At 37.8% G+C, this 21,036-nt stretch overlaps 1 protein-coding gene across 3 annotated transcripts in view; it reads left to right on the forward strand.

The window, feature by feature from the left end:
• Nucleotides 1-21,036, forward strand: part of FILIP1 (filamin A interacting protein 1) — a 200,223-nt gene that overhangs the window by 34,873 nt on the left and 144,314 nt on the right. Inside the window, exon 2 of one of the 3 annotated variants that reach the window (XM_011942937.1) lies at nucleotides 3,522-3,686. The exons of the other annotated variants lie outside the window; for them this stretch is intronic. Coding sequence (XP_011798327.1) covers nucleotides 3,684-3,686 — 3 coding nt within the window. The 5' untranslated portion in view covers nucleotides 3,522-3,683. The remainder of the gene's footprint in view (nucleotides 1-3,521; nucleotides 3,687-21,036) is intronic. 3 annotated transcript variants of the gene reach the window in all.

The following is a 21,036-nucleotide window of genomic DNA, read 5'->3' on the forward strand; positions in this document are numbered from 1 at the left end:
GCTGATTTCTCTCTGAGAAGGCTAAACATGTGCTTAGGGCATTGACAAAACAGAAACTAGAGAAAGAGAGAAAGGGAGACTTTGTTTGAAAGAATTAGATTTTTTAAAAAGCATCAGTGTAGTAGACACTATGGGAGAAGTTCTAACTTTGTGGAACTTATTTTGAATTCCATATGAAAGTGGGGTGAAGGATAATCTTTTCAGTGCCTACGGATTTTGAGTTTCTAACCCTGGCCTGATTTTAGGATATTTTACCCCACATCAGTCATAACAGAAAGAGGGTTTGCCACAGGTAATTCACTCCTCCTTTCTACCCTAAACTCTTGAGCAGTTATGTATAAAGGGCAGTTCTATGAAGAAGTATACATGTAGAGAAATGGATAATCAAATGAAACAGAGCTTTAGGTACATGTCTTTGTGTTGTGCCAAACTCAACACACTGCATTTTCAATTTGAGCCAGACTCATCTGACCAATTTAGGATCTGGCATTTTTTAATTTCCACTCTTACTTGTTGTCTTCATGATAGTGTGGGGCTTGAAGACTCAACATAAGGATGAGGGAGTCGTGAGGATGTTGAAACTTGTAAAATATGGAAGTAATAACTGTAAGCCTACAGTGCTCATAGATACTAAAGGATATAAAAAATATTTTATCATTGTTATTGATAAAGATTTTTTCAAGTGCTTTCCATAGGTATGAATTAAATGCTGAAAGAAGGCTGAACAGCATAAAATTTTTCCTGTCTTTTACAAACTTCCATATCATTTAGGAAAATAATACATGCAGATAAGAAAAAGTAACAAAGAGAATACTGGATAAAGAAAGAATACTTTTGGGTCGGGCATGGTGGCTCGCACCTGTAATCCCAACACTCTGGGAGGCCGAGGCGGTCAAGAGATTGAGACCATCCTGGCCAACATGGTGAAACCTTGTCTCTACTAAAAATACAAACATTAGCTGGGCATGGTGGCGTAATCCCAGCTACTCCGGATGCTGAGGCAGGAGAATCACTTGAACCCAGGAGGGGGAGGTTGCGAGGTTGCGATGAGCTGAGGTTGTGCCACTGCACTGCAGCCTGGCAACAGAGCGAGACTCCATCTCAAAAAAAAAAAAAAAAAAAAAGAATACTTTTTTGTATAAGTGTATGTAAAATATTAAATGGAACACACTTATACTGAAAACTTACTTGTTCTTTATCTGAGATTCCAACTTAACTGAGTGTCCTGTACATTTATTTGCTAAATGTGACAAATAAATATATGTTACAACATATGCTAGATGCCAAAAGATTGTTTACATATTTGGTGTTCTAGGAGTTGAGAGGAGATACTGCTTCTTTCTCAATCTTAGCATTATTGGCATTTTGGGCTGGATAAATCTTTGTTGTTGGGGCTGGGGGCTGTCCTATGCATGGTAAAATGTTTAGCAGAATCTCTGGCTTTTGCTCATACATGCCAGTAGTACCCTCAACCCCTTTGTGACAACCAAAAATGTTTCCAGACGTTGTCAAATGTTCCCTGGGAAGGAAAATCTCTCTGGTTGAGAACCACTAGCCTCTTAGTGTAGGGGAAGACTTAGGAGAGATATCACTTGAGCAGGGCCTGAGAGGATATGTGTTATTTTGCAAGAAAGAAGTAGTTTTTTGGAGAGCATTTTAGGTGAGGGGAAAGGCATAAATAAAGATGTCAAGGTATAAAAGTTGAGAGTAAGTCTGGGGTAGAGTAAGCAGATGAGTTTAACTATATAGTTATTGTTCATACGGGAAACAGTAGGATTGTAAAGTACTTTAAGAAATAGATCATATTTTGTGACTCCGCCCATGCCCGTAGCAGCCTAATAGTATCTTGACCTTAGTAGCTGTTCAGTAATTCACTGGTGATTTGATTTGAAAGGTAAATGTATCAAGATAAGAAAGCCTTGAATGGAAAGTCTAAGAGGTAAAACTTTTTCTGGTGGGCAATGGAGAGTCCTGGAAGGTTATTTGAGCAAGGGAATGGCATGACCTTGAGGAAGTCAAGCTGTTCTGGGGTTGATTGGGGTCAGTTATCTCAATGGTGAGAGAAAGGAGTTGGAATTGAGAATAGTAATAGCAATCACCTTTAAAAAAATTTTCCCCCCACAATTTACAAAGCACTTTGCCTGCATTTTCTAATTTGGTTGTCCCAAAAATCCAGTATCAATTTCATTAAAAATTTTTCTTCTTTAGTTATTTTTCTTCGCAACTAGCAGTGATGTTTGGACATCTCAATAAAAATGAGCTTTGGATACATTTCATGCCGTGAAAAAAACGCTCACAATTTTATTTTATTTTTTTGTCCTTCAAGTTGTGATGTCATCAAAGGGCCCGGGCAACTGATTCACCTTATGGGCAAAGATGGAGCTGAGTGGCACTCTGTCCTTGGCAGGGAGGAGCTTTTAAACCTGGGCTCCTTTCTGTGTCTGGGATCCGGGTTGAAAGCATTTCCTTTTGCTGCTTCAGATGAATAAGTGGCACTGTACAAGCATTAAAAGAGATGTCTGTCATGAATTTGGCATTGTCCCCCCACCCCCTCAATCTCTTGAAAGTCTGTTTGTGGTGCCACAGGATTAGTCCTTGACCACTCTGTTCTTTCCATCCCCAAAAAGGCCAGACAGCTTTCTTTCTAATGCTCCCACCTCCTAGGTACCCTTTCTATTTACTGTAGGATCGGATCTTATCCTGTGGAGAAGTTACATAATTTTGGGTGTTATGAGGTAATGCATGGCTCTTCTTTTTTTTCCCTGCTGCCTCAAAACAAACATTTCTTGTTCCTTGGTTCCTCAGTGTCTGACTGATGTTAGGACAAAGATGAGAATAAATTAGTTGATCCAACAAAAATGAAATGAGTAATTAGGAGAAAACTCAACTATGGCTAAAATTGGTTTCTGCTAATTAAAAACATTGACAAGCAAAAGATTGTCAATATGTTCTAGATTTAGTCATCAGGAAATCAGGCCTATTGTAGAAATGTTTCTCATCATAAGAAAAGACATGGGACTTCATGGACTCTAATTAAATTTCTTTAATCCATAATTTTGGTTAGCAGTATTCCATTTAGTTATTCTTTGTTGTTACTGTTTGTAGTTGGCAGAATAGACCCCCTGAAGATGTCCACACCTTAATTTCTGACTCCTATGAATAGTACATGGCAAAAGAGACTTTGCAGATGTGACTAGGGTTATGGACCTTAAGATGAGGAGATTATTTTGAATCATCCAGGTGGGCCCAATCTAATCCCATGCATCTTTAAAAGCAGAGAATTTCATCCAGCTAGAGGGAAGAGAGATGCTGCAAAAGGGAAAGTCAGAGAGATTCCAAGCATGAAAAGGACTCAATGCACTATTGCTGGTAGTGAGATGTAGGGTTCTAATATGAGGATCAAAGAGAGAATTTTAGGAAGTAAAGGCCTCTCTGCTGACATCCATAAAAAAGCAGAGACCTCAGTCCTACAGCTGTAAGGACCACAATCCTGCTAACAACCTGAATGATCTTGGAGACAGGTTCTTCGCAGGCCTCCAGTAAAGAACACATCCCTGAAACGCCTTGATTTTATCATTGAGAGACCCTAAGCAAAAGAACCAACTAAGCCACACTGTACCTGGACTTCTGATCTGCAGAAACTGTGAGATAATAAATGGATGTTGTTTTAAGCCTTGAAATTTATGGTAATTTGTCATGGCAGCAATAGAAAACTAATATAGAGTTCTTTGTCATTGTTTCTGTCTTCATTACTGTCACCACCATTGTTATGACTTACTGTATATTTGCATCACATGACATGGCCCCAAGTACCAGGCTTTGCCACTAGATTTTAAGCCTTTAAAGACAGAGATTTTTTTTTTTCTCTCTTTCTCTCTTTCACCCAGGCTGGAGTGCTCTGGCCTGATCATAGTTCACTGTGACCTTGAACCCCTGGACTCAAGTGATCCACGTGCACCAGCCTCCAGATAGCTAGGACTAGAGGCGCATAACACCATAGCTAGGACTAGAGGCGCATAACTTTTTAAATTTTTTGTAGAGATGGGGTCTTGCTATGTTGCCCAGGCTGGTTTCAAACTTCTGGCCTCAAGCAATCCTCCCACCTCAGCCTCCCAAATTGCTGGGATTACAGGTGTGAGCCACTATTCCCAGCCTTTCTCCCTCTCTTATAAAATTTTCACCTGTGTAATCTCTAACACTTCAAACAGTTGTCTAACACATACTATGTGCACAATAGATATTTATTGAATGACTATATAGGGTTACAAAAGAATTTTAAATATTATCCCTGCCTTAGTGGAGCTTAAAAATCTAGTTGAAGCATCAAAATCTCAATTAACTCCCAAAACAGAACAATATTTCAGTGCCAATGGAGAGGTCTAGACAATACATATTGTAGTTTTCTAGGGGCATAGAAGTTGCAGTGGGTACAGATGGCAATAAATTTCATGGAGAAGATGGGCCTTCGGGTAAGATGACTAAAGAAGCAAAGCAAAGGGGAGAAAGGAGAAAAAGACAACAGTTTTACAACTCTGTATGGGGTAATCCAAGATGACCAGTTTAGGGTAATCCAAGATGTACTAATCTTGGCTTGGGCCTGATGGGGAGTCTGCTGTGTCATCTGCAGTCCCTCGCCCTTCTGGAAATTACAGCGAACACTTTATAGTACAAAACACCTATCAATGGGGACTAGGGTTTCAGTTATCAAGGTTCTTGATCATTCCTTTTATTCTTCCATCTGGCTTTTTCTCTCATCAAAATGTGACACCTTCATGTTAAATGGTGTAATACCTTTTTAAAAATAAATTTTAATGCAAAAGGAATACATCTTCACTATAGACTACTTAGGAAAAAATAAGCATAAAGAAAAGAAATCATACAGAATTTCACCACCCAAAACAACTGCTGAGTAGTTTGATATATTTTTTCATATTTTGTCCTTCTGAATCACTTAAATACTATAGTCACAAGATTAGTATTATGCCTAAGAAATAGTTTTATATCTAATTCTTATTTTCTGTGTAATTTCCTATAATGTGAATAAACCATAACTTATTTGATAACTCCCTCATTATGGGTCATCTAAGTTGTTTCCAATGTTGTGGAATTTGGAATTCAATAATATTATTAAAACTCTGGTAAAAATCCTTGTCAATAAATTCCTGGTTGCATCTTTGATAATAACTTAAGGATAAAGTCCCAGAAGTTGGAATTGTTGGATCCAAATGAATGGCTTCTTTTTAACCTCTTTATACAACTTGTCAAATTATTTAACAGGAAGAAAAAGTGGAATTTTTTTTACATGCTACCTCACATTAATTGATATTTCTGTTAGGTGTGTATAAGAGTGCTTATCTCACCATACGTTTACCAGCATTTAGTTTTGTAATTTCTTTTTTTTTTTTTTTGAGACAGAATCTCGCTGACACCCAGGCTGGAGTGCAATGGCTCAATCTTGGCTCACTGCAATCTCCGCTTCCTGGGTTCAAGCGATTCTCTTGCCTCACCCTCTTGAGTAGCTGGGACTGCAGGTGCAAGCTACTACATCTGGCTAACTTTTGTATTTTTAGTAGAGACGGGATTTCACCATATTGGCTAGGCTGGTCGCAAACTCCTGACCTCAAGTGATCAGACTGCCTTGACCTCCCAAAGTGCTGGGATAACAGGCTGGAGCCACTGTGCCTGGCTTTTGTAACTCTTTTTAAATGATATTTTATTGTTATTTTGCCATAAATGTCACTAATTTTTCGAAATGCACTTTGATATATGTATGAGGTTAAATATATTTTCATGTTAGAGTGGAAATTTGTTTATCTTCTTTGGGAATCACGTGTTGTTACCTTTTGCTTATTTTTCTCTATATTAGTGTTTTATATTGATTTATGAGTTCTATTTCTACTATAATTAATTATTGATATTTTGATTATTATATTAATGACAAATATGTATTAATCATTAATACAAGTTACATATACATATAATATGTATTATATATTTACATATTTATATATAATATTTATAAATAATGTTTCTATTTTGTAGTTTGCCTTTGAATTTTGTTTATACCATTTATACAGATCAACATATCAAAGCAGTTCCTCAATCTAAACATCATGGCAAGTCAATGGCTTGCTTTTTGAAATTGTTGTGAAATGTGGTTTCCTCTCACTCCCTGACACCCAATCCTTATCCCTGCTGCCCCAACATGAAATGAGAAGTCCACTAGCATTTGAACTTATATTTCCTCCAAAGTATAAATTGATTACATTACTTTTATAAACTAATTTTTTTGAGATGGAGTTTCGCTCTTGTTGCTCGGGCTGGCGTGCACTGGTGCCACCTCGGCTCACTGCAACCTCTGCCTCCCAGGTTCAAGCGATTCCCCTGCCTCAGCTCCCTGAGTAGCTGGGATTCCTGGCATGCACCACCATGCCCGGCTAGTTTTGTATTTTTAGTAGAGACATGGTTTCTCCATGTTGGTCAGGCTGGTCTCGAACTCCCAACCTCAGATGATCTGCCCGCCTCAGCCTCCCAAAGTGCTAAGATTACAGGCGTGAACCACCGTGTGCGGCCACTCTTTTTTTTTTTTTCTTTCTTTCTTTTTTAAGAGAGAAGTTCTTATTGCTGTCCCCCAGGCTGGAGTGCAGTGGCATAATTGCACTGCAGCCTGAAACTCCTGGGCTCAAGCAATCCTCTCATTCCAGCCTCCTCAGTAGCTGAGACTACAGGCACATACCACCAAATCCAGCTAATTTTTTAATTTTTTAAATAGAGATGTGGTCTTGCTTTATTGCCCAGGCTGGTCTCAAACTTATGGCCTCAAGTAATCCGCTTGTCTTGGCCTCCCAAAATATTGGAATTACAGGTGTGAGGCACTTCACTTGACCTCTGATTATTCTAAAAGAATTCATTGATATTCTTATTAAACAATTACAAAATATTTATAGAACATCTCTTGAAATCAAGAATTAGTTTAGCCTGGGCATGGTGGCTCATGCCTGTAATCCCAACACTTTGACAGGCAATGGTGAGAGGATCACTTCAGGCCAGGAGTTCAAGACCAGCTTGGACAACACAGCAAGATCCCTCCACCTGCCGGGCCACTTCCTTGGCCCTGCCATCTCTAACAAAAAAAAATGTTTTTAAGTAGTCAGGCACAGTGGTGTGCACCTGTAGTTCTACCTACTCAGGAAGCTGAGATGGGAGGATCACTTGAGCCCAGGAGTTTAAAAGCTGCATGGGGGTAAGCCACGATTGCATCACCGCACTCCAGTCTGGGTGACAGAGTGAGATGCTGTCTCTAAAAAAAGAATTTTTTTTAAATAAAATAATCAGATATATCAACATAGTATTCAGAGTTATGTGTATTTTAACCTGAAGTAATACTTTCTAACTGGTTATCATATTACTCTGAGTGCAATTGCAGATTCCACTGATTATTTTCAATGAGTCATAAACACTCATACTTTAAATACTCAGACTTTAAGATAGTTAAGCTGGGAGTAAATGTCTCAGGATTTTTGCCATAGCAGTCAAATAAATATCATTAGTTTTTAAATGCATTTCCTTCAATGTCCTACTCTTGTTCAAGTTTAATCGATTTTGTGTTTAGCCAGGCTACCTAGGCATTAAAAAAACACAGATGGGGTCTTGCTGTTTCCCAGGCTGGTCTTGAACTCCTGGGCTCAAGGTATCCTCCTGCTTCAACCCCTGAGTAGCTGGGATTACAGGCGCATGCCCAGCTAAGGCATTTATCTTTTTTTTCTTTTTTAAACTTCAGTAGGTTTTTGGGGAACAGTTGGTATTTGGTTACATGAATAAGTTCTTTAGTGGTGATTTCCGAGATTTTGGTGCACCCATCACCTGAGCAGTGTACACTGTACCCAATATGCAGTCTTTTCTCTCTCATTCCCCTCCCATCCTTTCCCCTAAGTCCCCAAAGTCCATTGTATCATTCTTATGCCTTTGCATCTTCATAGCTTAACTCTCACTTATGAGAGAACATATGAAGTTTGGTTTTCCATTCCTGAGTTACTTCACTTAGAATAATAGTCTCCAAATCCATCCAGGTTGCTGCAAATGCCATTATTTCATTCCTTTTTATGACTGAGTAGTATTCCATGGTGCACATATACCACAATTTCTTTATCTGCTTGATGATTGCTGGGCATTTGGGCTGGTTCCATATTTTTGCAATTGCGAATTGTGCTGCTATAAACATGCATGTGCGAGTATCTTTTTCTTATAATATCATATTTTCCTCTGGGTAGATACCCAGTAGTGGAATTACTGAATCAAATGGTAGTTCTACTTTTAGTTCTTTAAGGAATCTCCACATTGTTTTCCATAGTGGTTGTACTAGTTTGCATTCCCACCAATAGTGTATCCCACCACATTCACACCAACATCTATTTTTTTTTTTATTATGGCCATTCTTGCTGGAGTAAGGTGGTATCACACTGTGGTTCTGATTTACATTTCCCTGATCATTAGTGATGTTAAGGATTTTTTTCATATGTTTGTTGGCCATTTGTGTATCTTCTTTTGAGAACTGTCTTTTCTTAGCCCACTTTTTGATGGGATTGTTTGGTGTTTTGTTTATATTCCTTGTAGATTCTGCATATTAGTTCTTTGTCAGATGCATAGATTGCAAAGATTGTCTTCTAGTCTTTGGGTTGTGTGTTTAGTCTGCTGATTATTTCCTTTGCTGTGCAGAAGCTTTTTAGTTCAATTGAGTCCAATCTATTTATCTTTGTTTTTGTTGCATTTGCTTTTGGGTTCCTGGATATGTAGTCTTTGTAAGGCATTTATCTTTAAAGGTATATATTTGCTATCTTATTTATACAGTAATAGCACATAATAATTAATCATGTTTCATTTTAAAAGAATTGAGATCAGAAATGCTAAATACATATCCTTGTAAATAGGAACTCTCACCTATTAGTAGAGACTGTTCCAGTGATGTATTGAGAAGGCTTCTGAGAATGAATTCAGGCTCAGCAGTCAAAGGATGCCACAACTAATTAGTGATCTAGGAAGAAGGCATGACAAAATCCACGCTATGTGTTTACCACCAGATTAAAGTAAATTTAATAAATTTGAATATTCAAATGTAAACAGAAATTTCAAACTTATTTAGTGTCTGGCATGCTATCTTTGAAGCAAAATTACAAAGACTTTTTTCCTCATCTATGTGGGAGGTATTATTCTATATATAGGGAACAGCTCCCTATAAAATAATGTGATATTACAAATATTTTTTTTTCTGTTTGAAAAGTGCTAATGAAGAATCCTGAAGAAATTCTCTTTCTTGTATATTGGTACCTGGTTTGATTTCTTCAAGGGCTCAATCTTCAAAGAATGGGAAAAGAGGTCTGATTTGTATTTGTGACTACCTCTGGGTGCATTTAGATTTTTAAATACAGTTTGTTTTTAAGATGAAGATTTAATACATGTAGCCTCACCTGGATATTTAGCTAAGGGCACACTGGAAAGGTCTGGAGCCACAGTTAAAAAAAAAAAAAAAAGATCTTTCCAAAGTATCCTTGATCAAAATCCCGTACACCTGAAATGCAAAAATAACTTCAGTACCTTTCAGTCCTTAACATTAGCTTTCAAAATTCACTATTCTTTATTCCCTAGACAACTAGCCTCCATATATCTTTCTGTCCTATGAATATTTTAAATCATCTCAGCTTGTTAAGGTAAAGCACAGGACTACAAACCCAGGGATGAAGAATATTGTTATCCTCTTATCTTCAAATGGTCTTCAAGTAGAATCCCAGAGCTCCCTGCACATTCTCTTTAGGAGACCTTGACCTCATGCAAAGGTCTTTTGAAATTTGAAAATGCAATTCTTGGCTCAAGCTAGTGTTTGGTGAACTACAGTTTTCATTGAAAATGCTTCCTGCCAATTAAAAACGAAGGAAGAAGATAAATGTATATTGCACCTGATTTTCAGGGAATTAAATTCTAAGTTTTATTACCAGTGTTTCTTGCAGGGGAAAAAATAACTCTTTAAAGAAATCTAAAATTCTACTTTTCTATGTTTATAACCATTTTCTTTCCTTTTTCCCTACTTGCACTTAAACTTTGTTTTAGCTAAAAATATGTAAAGGTTTTTAATATGACAGAAGTTTGTAGAGTTGTTCATACCATGCTTATGCCTTAATCGTTTCTTTTTTGGTTTTGACTAAACGTCTCCACTGAATAATATGCTACTTTTTTGGAGGCAAGTTATCTCCTCCCTAAGGTTCAGTGACTTCATTTGATATGACACCAATGTTAACCAAGGAAATGAACATGGACTATTTAAAAAAACAAAAAGGGAAGGTGTTTTAAATGATTGGGCAGACTCTTGGCATTAGCTTTTTAGAAGCAACTGGCTCAATTAGTCAGCTCAGGAAATGTGCCACATTGTGTGTAAAGAATCCAACCCCCCAAATTATAGAACTGTTGGAACGTTGTGCACCCGGTTTGCATTTGCTGGAGAATGTCATGCTTGGCTCAGATGCAATGAAAGAGTCATCATCTTCCCAGGTGAACTGGGGCAAACCAAGGTTTAGTCTCCTTTCATTGCCAGGGAGAGACTGATGGTTGCGGCTAGAAACTATGCGAAAGTTGGCAGTTCTAGCTTCCTTGAACTTTCAGGTTTGTCCAAGTGAAAGTCAAGGAGTGTGAACCCAGGTAAATGAAATGTTTACCACTAAAGAAGCCACCATGGATTTGAAACCACTGAGGTGCATAGCACTTTCACAGGAAGCATGCCATTCTGCAGAGGCACAATCTTCTCTGTGAATGGCTGTGAAACGTAGGTTAGCTCATTTAAATTCTAGGCTAAACATGCAAGAGGGAGATTTTACTGAGATGGATAGTAGTTACATCCACAGCATTCAGTTACTATAATAAGAAACAGATATGTCACTCTAGAGAATTTGGGCTTTGCCTTGTTTAGTATAGGAGTTTATAATATTTTATAGTGATTGCAGCTGCAAACACTACTCCATAGTAGTTAGCATAGTATCTGCCATTAGCTATGAAGAGGAAGATTTGAATGGTAAATGGAACAACTGGAGGATTTGTTTCTAAGAATAAATATATTCTAATAAATATAAATTCTTAAGGATAATCTAACTATAGCAATAGCTTCAGAAAATGAAAATTTTGTGAGTTTTGAAAACTGGGTGATTGTAAATCAAGATCTCTTAAGTTTTCTCTCTGTAAATCTGATTTTATATTTTGAAATTAGTTCTCAAAGTAGTCTATGATATGGTGATGCTTTAAATTTTACAACAAATGTCCTATAAATGCTAAGAAAGTTTCAAATTTGTAAGATTCAGCAAAATAATGATCTTACCATGTTGACGGGATTGGATAGTTTGTCGTTGTTAATAGGTATTAAGCACAAACAGATGGACTGTCCTAAAGGAATAAATGAAGAAGGAAAAATGTGTTCAAAAAAAGAGGTGCAAAAATATATTGTTAATTAATGTAGTGCTAACAAGCACAGTCTTATGACTTTGCCGAATGGAATCTACAAATATATAGACTACAGAAATTCAGCAGGTTCATTTATTCAATATTTAGCAGATACTGTGTTGGCTGTGATGTCCTAGGATGTAGTAGGTGCTGAGAGTAAAAAGAAAAATAATTAAATGTGATTCCTGCTTTCAAGAAGTTCACATATAGGCAAATAAACATGGTGGCTGCCATAATTACATGTGAACCAGTGTTCAAGGAGAGTAAGAAAAGAAGCAGCTAAGCTTTCCTAAGGAAGTCAGGGAAGGGAAAGTAATGCTTGCAATGAGATTTGAGGAAGAATAAGATTAATAGTGTGGGGAGTAGGAGAGAGACAGAGTTCCAGAGACCTTGAGAAGGGGTGGTGTGTTTAGGGAACAGAGATCAGTAGGACATGGTTCAGTACAGGGTACTTTGAGGGGAAGGACGAGAAAAAAGTATAAAGACCTTGAAAAGCTTAAGTCGTGTAAGAGTAAGAAGTTTATTTTGGGGAATAGCTCAAAGAATCTTGGCAAATGACTCAAGAGTCTTGAGCAGAGAATTGACACAAAACCACTTTTGTGTTGAAAATATTTTCCTAAGAGCTTTGAAGTGTATGAGTTGGAGGGGCTGCACTTGGCGAAGAGTGGTTATTACAGAGATGGTAGGAGAGGAGATGGAGGTAGGAGTGGAAGTCAGAATGCATAGCCTACTACAGCTCTATTTCTATCTTGTCTCAGCCTCGAATTTATGCTGGACTGAAAGTCAGTGGAACACCCTTTATACTGGCCCAATTCTCTTTAATCAGTCACAAGTTGTGAGGTGATATAAGTAACATTTACACAATTACAGGTAAAAATCCCAATAAAACAAACTCCATGGGGATTATAAATTATTTTAATTGTTTGAAATTTTATTGCCTGTCCTAAGGTATTTCTGAGCTAGAACTTATGAATTTTTTTCTCTACAAATATACATATACACAGGAGCAGTATGTGTAAGTTAGTTTAATTTAAAAATGAAGCTTTTAAAATGTGGATAAATCTGTGCCAGTCACACACTGGAGCATGTCCATTTAAGCTTCATTATTAATACAACAATCTAACATATAAAGGGTGTGTCTGAGGAAGTGAGCTAGGTGAGTGGCAAGTGATTGGCTGACTGTAAAGCAACTTATGATGGTGGGGGACACCTATGACAAAAACTCCTGTGAGGTCCTTTTATTGATGTTGTAAATCAAAGTACTACTTTATTGAATGAGTTATTTTACACAATATGAACATCAATGTAATTACAATTGTGGAAAAACATTTATAACAAAGATGGGCTCATTTGTGGCTCTTATATCAATGAGAAGCCCAGCACAAACTCTCTATTAAATTGGGTTATTTGTGTTTAATAAGAATAACCAGTAGTAGACTATGTACTTAGAAAGCATATCAAGTAGGATCAAAGCTTACAACAAATCAAATATTGACAGCTGGTTCAACCAGAAGTGGAGAATATGAGAACCAGAGACACTCAAAGAATACTTCTTTTAATTGGCTGAATCTCATTGAAGAATCCCAACCTGTTTAGTATTAACTGAGGGAAATGTATCTGATAATTAGAGGCAAATAACTGATTTTTTGGTGGGATCAATACTGCATTTGAAAGAGAAGAATCAGTAGTATGTTAAATTGGATTGAACATCATAAAATTATATTTGAGTCATTGTGTTTACCATTATTTGCCTTTATTGTTACTTCTTCTATTTATTAAGTACTTTCTACATGTATAGTGCTGTGCTGAGTAGCCACCATTCACGACTTCATTTTATCTCTACAAAGCTCAAATGGCAGTCAGACATTATTATTATCTCCACATTCAAATTAAGTTGAGGCTTAGGTTAAATGACCCTTTTGCTATACAGCTGAATCTAATATGAGAATGTTAGAACTGAAAGAAAATTTAGAGGTAATCCATTTCATCAAAAACTTAGATGCCTATAATAGTCAGGCAGATAACATAACACCAGGAGTTCATGCCTTATCCAAGGGGGACAGCTGCTATTCAGTGTATGCCTTTTGTTGCTACATGGGAATGTCAACCCAGTGTTGCCAATCTTATAATTGTTTAACAGAAATGAGGAATCAGAATTTGAATGTGATATTTCCCAATTTTAAAAACATGCTAGGCAAATAGGATATGTCCACAGGCTGGTTATGGCCAATGGGTCACCAGTTTGCAACCTCTGATGAAGTACAATTCCATTATTTTGCAAATAAGATACAGAAAAGTGAAGTAAGCCACCCAGTGACTCACTACAAGTCAGGGATGTATCTATTTTTCCCCTTAAGATAATGTGAGATTATGTTACGAAAATATTTACGTTTTTCAGAAAAATGTTTTTAAAAATTGGTAGATTTTTGAAATGCATTTTAAAATTGTTTATTTCCTTGATAATCTATTAAAATTAATCCATGCTTGTAATGCTAATGCTTTTGGCATAAACATTTACAGATATATGCTTTTCTTTCTGCTGATTGTTTTGGCTTGATTATTTTAAAAAGGGCTTTAAGTAATATAATTTGGATAATAAAATTTCTAAAAAAAAAAAAATCTATGGATTGACTTTATTTTTGTTTAATAGATGTTCCAGGAGCAGAATGAATTCTAACTACAAATTTTCTAATACTCTTCATTTTTCATCTGATCTAAAAATTGGACAAATAAGTTAGGGAATCATTTCCCGAAACAATTAAGAAACTTTACACTTTCACTCCAAGATTTTTCATTGTGGACCATAAATATAAAGCTATCTACAGGTTCACTTTGAACAATTTTCTCCCTTCTTTGTTTCCTCTCTGATAGTAAAAAGATTGCCGTTCTGAGAACTCATTGGTACTTCATCCATTGCAAGGGTGTTAAGGAATCAGGGAGGGCTAACTCCATGAATGACACTGGCTGGGGATCCTGCATGTGTGTAGACATGGATTTATGAAATAGAGTGGGAAAAAAGAGGAGTGTCACTCTTCTGTCATACCTTTTTTTTTTTTTGAGACGTTGCTCTTGTTGCCCATGCTGGAGTGCAATGGCACCATCTCGGCTCACTGCAACCTCCGCTTCCGGGGTTCAAGCAATTCTCCTGCCTCAGCCTCCCGAGTAGCTGTTATTACAGGCACGTGCCACCACACCTGGCTAATTTTGTATTTTTAGTAGAGATGGGGTTTCTCCGTGTTGGTCAGGCTGGTCTTGAACTCCCGACCTCAGGTGATCGCCTGCCTCAGCCTTCCAAACTGCTGCGATCACAGGTGTGAGCCACCGCTCCCGGCCTGTCACACCCATTTCTTAAGAGAAGTCCATGGAGTCAAAGAACAGAGTGGTAAATTGGTGGGGCCATTTCCCAGTGAGCCCTCACCTGTGGTCTCATGTAGTTATGTGATTCTTGATCGCAGGAAGTCAATCTTGCCTGCCATTCCACTTTGTAGATGGGTCTCAGCATTTCCCTCTTACCGGTTGCATGGTTTTTAATACTACAAATGTTGTTTAATGTCTTCAATAAGCCCTCCATAGTGAAAATTCTATTCACCTGCAATTTCTCTTTCACTTCCTGCACAATCACAGGCTTGGCAGTAAACCTAATTGATTTGCCATGAAGGTTGGAGAAGGCAGATGGAATCCAGAATTTCCAGATTCTTAAAATTTTATTTTCTTGGAGTTGAGCATTTTAAAAGATCAGCTTGTATCTCAGTGCTTATTTGCTTTTTATTTTCATTTTGCCACAGTGTATTTTTAAAACTTTTTATTCTGAAATAATGTTAGATTCCCAAAAAGTTGCCCAAAGAGCCCATGATGGATTTTCAAAATGAAGGTCATAAAAAAAACCAGAAGTTATTTTCCTATCTTATTTATGTCATCTGCTCAATGCAATTATTACAGGTTTTTACCAAGTTTAAACCCCTAAAATATTGACTTATACATTAACAAGCAAAGCAAACCATCATAGCAATAATTGTGGTCATGCAAATGCATATTTTTTTAATTGACTGAGGTGAGGTAGGATATCCAGGGTGACTTGCCTTTAATAGATTCTCAAGAAATATTTGTTGACTGTTTTATTTAGTACAGTAGGAAAGATTTGCTGATTTATCCCTCTTTAATTGATAATTACTTCTTAACAATGGCCTAATTTGTACTTCAATGTTAGGAAGAACTTATCAAGCACTAGTTCAAGTGTGTGGTCTTGCTAACCTAGAGTTTATTTTGGATGGGGATCCCCAGTGACCTTTGTCAAATAATATGATGCTTGCTCTCCAGGACATTCTCCTCAAAGGCTGGAGTGGTACTTAAATATTTCTAACTTCTTTTTAGTAACCTATTATAAATTGATCATCTACTTATTTATCTAAATCTTTTCAAACCTGAGCTGCTTGACTCATCTCAAGGAGTGACTATACTCTGTTTTACAGTATTAGGGATAGCTTGCTTTTCGTTGTCCTATGCCTGCCCTCCTTCATATTTTAAGGACTTCTACATATGTTTGCACATTGTAACTTTTATTCTAATCTCAAAGGGACAGAGAGCACACTCCAATCATGACCATATTTTCTTACTGTCCATTTAACCTTTTTTTTTTTTTTTTTTGAGACAGAGTCTCGCTCTTGTCGCCCAGGCTGGAGTGCAGTGGCGTGATCTCAGCTGACTGCAACCTCCACCCTCTGGGGTGAAGTGATTCTCCTGCCTCAGCCTCCTGAGTAGCTGGGACTACAAGCGTGTGCTAATTTTTTGTATTTTTAGTAGAGACGCGGTTTCACCATGTTAGCCAGGATGGTCTCCTTTTCTCAGAACTTTTAGTAGCTTAGATTTCCTTCTCTCAACAAACTGGGGAATTGCTATAATGCAGGACCTCTGTGTTAACATGCTGAGGAGTGAATTAAAAGATCTGGAGACATTTCATTAGAGGTTATCTGGGGAGAGTGTAATATTGGCCTATCACATTGGTCAGCAGCCTGTTTGTAACCCCTGTCTCTGGCAGAGCTTAGTTTTTCCTATTGGAGTCATTCAAAATCTTTCTAGTTTCTTAACATTTTAGTCACAGTTTGGCTTTTCTGATTTCTCTGTAATTTCTGGGAAATCCTGTCAATTCCTCATCTTAATAAAGAGTCCATGAGTAGAAGCAACATTCTAGTTGCTTCCACTAGTTGCATTCTAGTAGGGCCTTACAATTCTGAGAACTTTTGAGATATCAGTCCACATTTTTTACATTCTTTAATTTATCTGAGCCAGAGTGGAGCTGCCTTTGGAGATTAAGTAGAATGTACTGATATCCATTGCATTTTCCCATACCCTGCCATTTGTTTTTTTAGCCTAATCCATTTACACCATGATTTATCGCTTGTGCATCATGTGAAAGCCCTATGCTAATTGCTGCAGGGGTTACAAGAGTGAATTAGACAGTTTTTGCCCTCAAGCAGTTTATGATCTTGTGGGATGAAAGACATGGCAATTACACCAAAGCTATAATATGCAGACAAAAATAAGTATAATTTCTGTTTCCATTTTTATATCTTACTTGGGTTAAATTTATCTAAGGCTTTCTAATCAAAGCTCTTTGAAATAAACGAGGATAAGAAGAGGAAAAGCAAAATCCCCAGGCTGACTATACTCATCAGTCGCTGTGAATAAGCTGGCTCCTAAGTATGAGGTCCAGATGTTGGATTTATATCACAGCTCAGTGAATGACAAAAATCAGAGTACTATGTCTTTTATTGCTTCACTATTTATATATAACCTATGATGAAGCATTAACCTTTTTTGGCTAATATTTCCTGCCCCAAAAGACTACTAGCAGGCACACAACTATGCACAGCTGGAAGAAGCATATCCTGAAATTCATGACAGTAAAAGAGGCTGTCTTTCAACTGTCACTCTGCCACATAATGGAATATAACAGAGATAATACAGGAATTGTTACAATGCAGCTTGGTGAAGACAGCCGTGATACACAGGGCCTCGTCTTTAAAATCTTTCTTTTAAAATTATTTATTTTCCATAAATTAATTCATGAAATCTTATAACTTACTCCTATGAAAAATGCAACAGTTAATGATTTCCCAACTTAGATTGGAGAAACTAAGGCACAAAGCAAGCAGCTAATTTCTTTGAAATGCCCAGTTACCAGTTAATTGCTTTGGAACGCCCAGTTAGTCTCTTAGCCAATGTTACTAATGACTAATTCTTAGTTCTTGATGACAGTTCCTCCCCAGCTCAAACATGTTCTCAGCAGATCATGAAGGACTCTGACCAATAAGTACGTCTCTCCTTGTTCCGTTAGAGATGCCTTAGAAGTCTTCAAGGTCACCATTTGTTTGTATATATCTTTGACATCATCTTTTTGGACTGCACTTGAGGCAGTTACCTCATAGTGAGCAAGGAGAGATTCTCGACTGTATCAACACATCAGCAACTGTTACCGAAATACCACAGACTCAGGCTCTCCCATGAGGCATCTCTGGCCAAGAGGATTGCTGAAATGAGGATTGTGAGGAAGATGAGAAAGCCAATGTTCATATGAACTAAGCTTTATTTCTAATAAAAGAAAGAAAAACAAGAACAAAACATTGACTGCAGTTCAAAATCCAGCTTGTTTTCTTTACAGAGGCCATTTGTTTTAAGTTTGTCCATACAAACTCACATATTTTCTCCCTAGCTTATTGTCACATACTTTAAGAAGACAAATTATTTCCTTCTGATTTTTTCCTCCTTTTCCGTGCTATTCTGTCTGCTTTGAACCAGCCATAATACTGTGGACTGAGGCATGATCTTTATCCTTATCAGGCGCAGCAAATGATGCCAGGTTTATCTGGTATATCTGTCTCTCCAAGTTCTATCTTCATCATATTTTACTTAGAAATGCAGGGAAATTTTTCCGATCTGATTCCATCTGCATGGAAAAGTGAGAGCGGGGAGTTGAGGTTGCAGGAGTTATTTGGCCCTTTCTCAGTGGTGTGCTGGAGCCAGCTGGCACTGGCTTGCAGGAACTGATTGTGCTCATCTCTTCTCAACTCTGCGTTCAGTGATGTCATGCTGGTAGCTTGAAATTGACCATGATGGGGGTATTTACACCATGGAAAGTGCAAATGCTACCAATCAAGTCCTTTTTTTTTTTTTTTTTTCTAATTTTTCTGGAGAGCTGGCTTACCAGCACATCATTTCCCTTTGTCTTTACCTAAACCCAGAGGATTTCTGCCAGTGTCCATTAAAACATCACCACACTTCTGGTATATTGTCAGCATAAATCGGCAACCCAAAATGAGTTAGAAAGAGACAAATTCTCTCCACCTGTCTCATCATCAAAAGATAGCTTTGGGACAGGGCTTTATCTGTCCCATAATCTCCATGAGCAACTCTGTAAAGCTCCACCGTATAATTACTGATTTGTGACAAAAGTGTGCTTTCTAAGTAAATGCAGCCTCAAGGTAATCTATGATTCCCTTGTACCCACTTCTAACCAGATTACTCCCACTAGATCTCCTGTTCCTAGACGGAACTTAGAAGCCATTCTGCTTCCAACTTTGGTACATACAAAGTTGTTTGCTACAATGGAAGCTTTTTGCAAAACTGTTTTCTTTTTTTTTTTCTTACTCTGTCGCTCAGGCTGGAGTGGCGCGATCTTGGCTCACTGCAACCTCCGCCTCCCAGGCTAAAACGATCTTCCCACTTCAGCCTCCCAAGTAGCTAGGATTACAGGCACGGGCTGCTAGCCTGGCTAACTTTTGTATTTTTAGTAGAGACAGGGTTTCACCATGTTGTCCAGGATGGTCTTGAACTCCTGACCTCAGGTGATCCACCTGCCTCGGCCTCCCAATGTGCTGGGATTACAGGCATGAGCCACCTTGCAGCAGTGACTTCTGCAACTCTTATGACTTCTGTGATCCTAAGGGCTTCAAGAGTATCAGGGATTCCAGCCCTGCCATTGATCTTAAAGACAAAATTAACAAGAAAATCCCATTATCTCAATTCAGTGTTCCAGTTAATCAAGGTTCTACTGTACTATGCTCCATCACTTTTCTGAGTAATTAAAGCCCTCAAGCAGATTAAATAAGCAGAGATTAGTGTGCCTTTAGTATGTGAGAACTTTGAGTGGTTTAAACCCTGGAGGCTGTGCACCTCCCTGAGATTCTTTTCCTTGGTGCCTTTGATAACATCTCAGTAGCATCAATGACGAAGGGAGAAGTCACTTGCAGAAATCAAGAGAGAAGGAAATGTAAGAGTGTCTCTTGGTAGCTGTCAGGACAGCATTTAAGAGCAGAGTTATTCATCCCTCCCACCCTTGGGGAATTCTAGAAATAGCTGAATAAGGGTCTTTGAGGAAAGTCTCTTGGTCCCCAGTCATGGGTGGGAGCAGAGTTTGAGAGGCCATAATTGTACTGCCAGGTTACTGTATTCCAGGAAACCTCACTGTGTGAAACAGCAGAGGCATAAAAATGTGGAATCTGGACTGAATCAAACATTTTTAAATAGTTAGTCCCTAACAATAATTTACCCATTCATTCATATTTCAAGACTTTAAAAAGCAAAGAAATATCCAATGATTTAAAATCCTCTTCTGAAGAAAAGGGAACAAATCTGTAGGGACCTCTGAATTGATACTGTATGTATGATATAATTTTGTCATTTGAAAAAAATCAACAGCCAGAATACAGAGTACTTTTTCAAATTTTTAAAAGGCTACACTAAAAATTCACTGTCCATTTCATGAGGCCAGCATCATCCTGATACCAAAGCCTGGCAGAGGCACACCAGAAAAAAACGAGAATTTTAGACCAATATCCCTGATAAACATCGATGCAAAAATCCTCAATAAAATACTGGCAAACCGAATACAGCAGCACATCAAAAAGCTTATCCACCATGATCAAGTGGGCTTCATCCCTGGGATGCAAAGCTGGTTCAACATATACAAATCAATACACGTAATCCAGCATATAAACAGAACCAAAGACAAAAACGACATGATTATCTCAATAGATGTAGAAAAGGCCTTTGACAAAATTCAACAGCCCTTCATGCTAAAAACTCTCAATAAACTAAGTATTGATTTCACGTATCTCAAAATAATAAGAGCTATTTATGATGAACCCACAGCCAATATCATACTGCATGGGCAAAAACTGGAAGCATTGCCTTTGAAAACTGGCACAAGACAGGGATGCCCTCTCTCACCGCTCCTATTCAACATAGTGTTGGAAGTTCTGGCCAGTGCAATCAGGTAGGACAAAGAAATAAAGGGTATTTATAAAGGAAGTCAAATTTTCCCTGTTTGCAGATGACATGATTGTATATTTAGAAAACCCCATCGTCTCAGCCCTAAATCTCCTTAAGCTGATAAGCAACTTCAGCAAAGTCTCAGGATACAAAATCAATGTGCAAAAATCACAAGCATTCCTATACACCAATAACAGACAAACAGAGCCAAATCATGAGTGAACTCCCATTCACAATTGCTTCAAGGAGAATAAAATACTTAGGAAGCCAACTTGCAAGGGATGTGAAGGA

Source organism: Colobus angolensis, unplaced genomic scaffold, assembly GCF_000951035.1.
Source record: "Colobus angolensis palliatus isolate OR3802 unplaced genomic scaffold, Cang.pa_1.0 Scaffold213, whole genome shotgun sequence".
Classification (NCBI taxonomy): Eukaryota; Metazoa; Chordata; class Mammalia; order Primates; family Cercopithecidae; genus Colobus; species Colobus angolensis.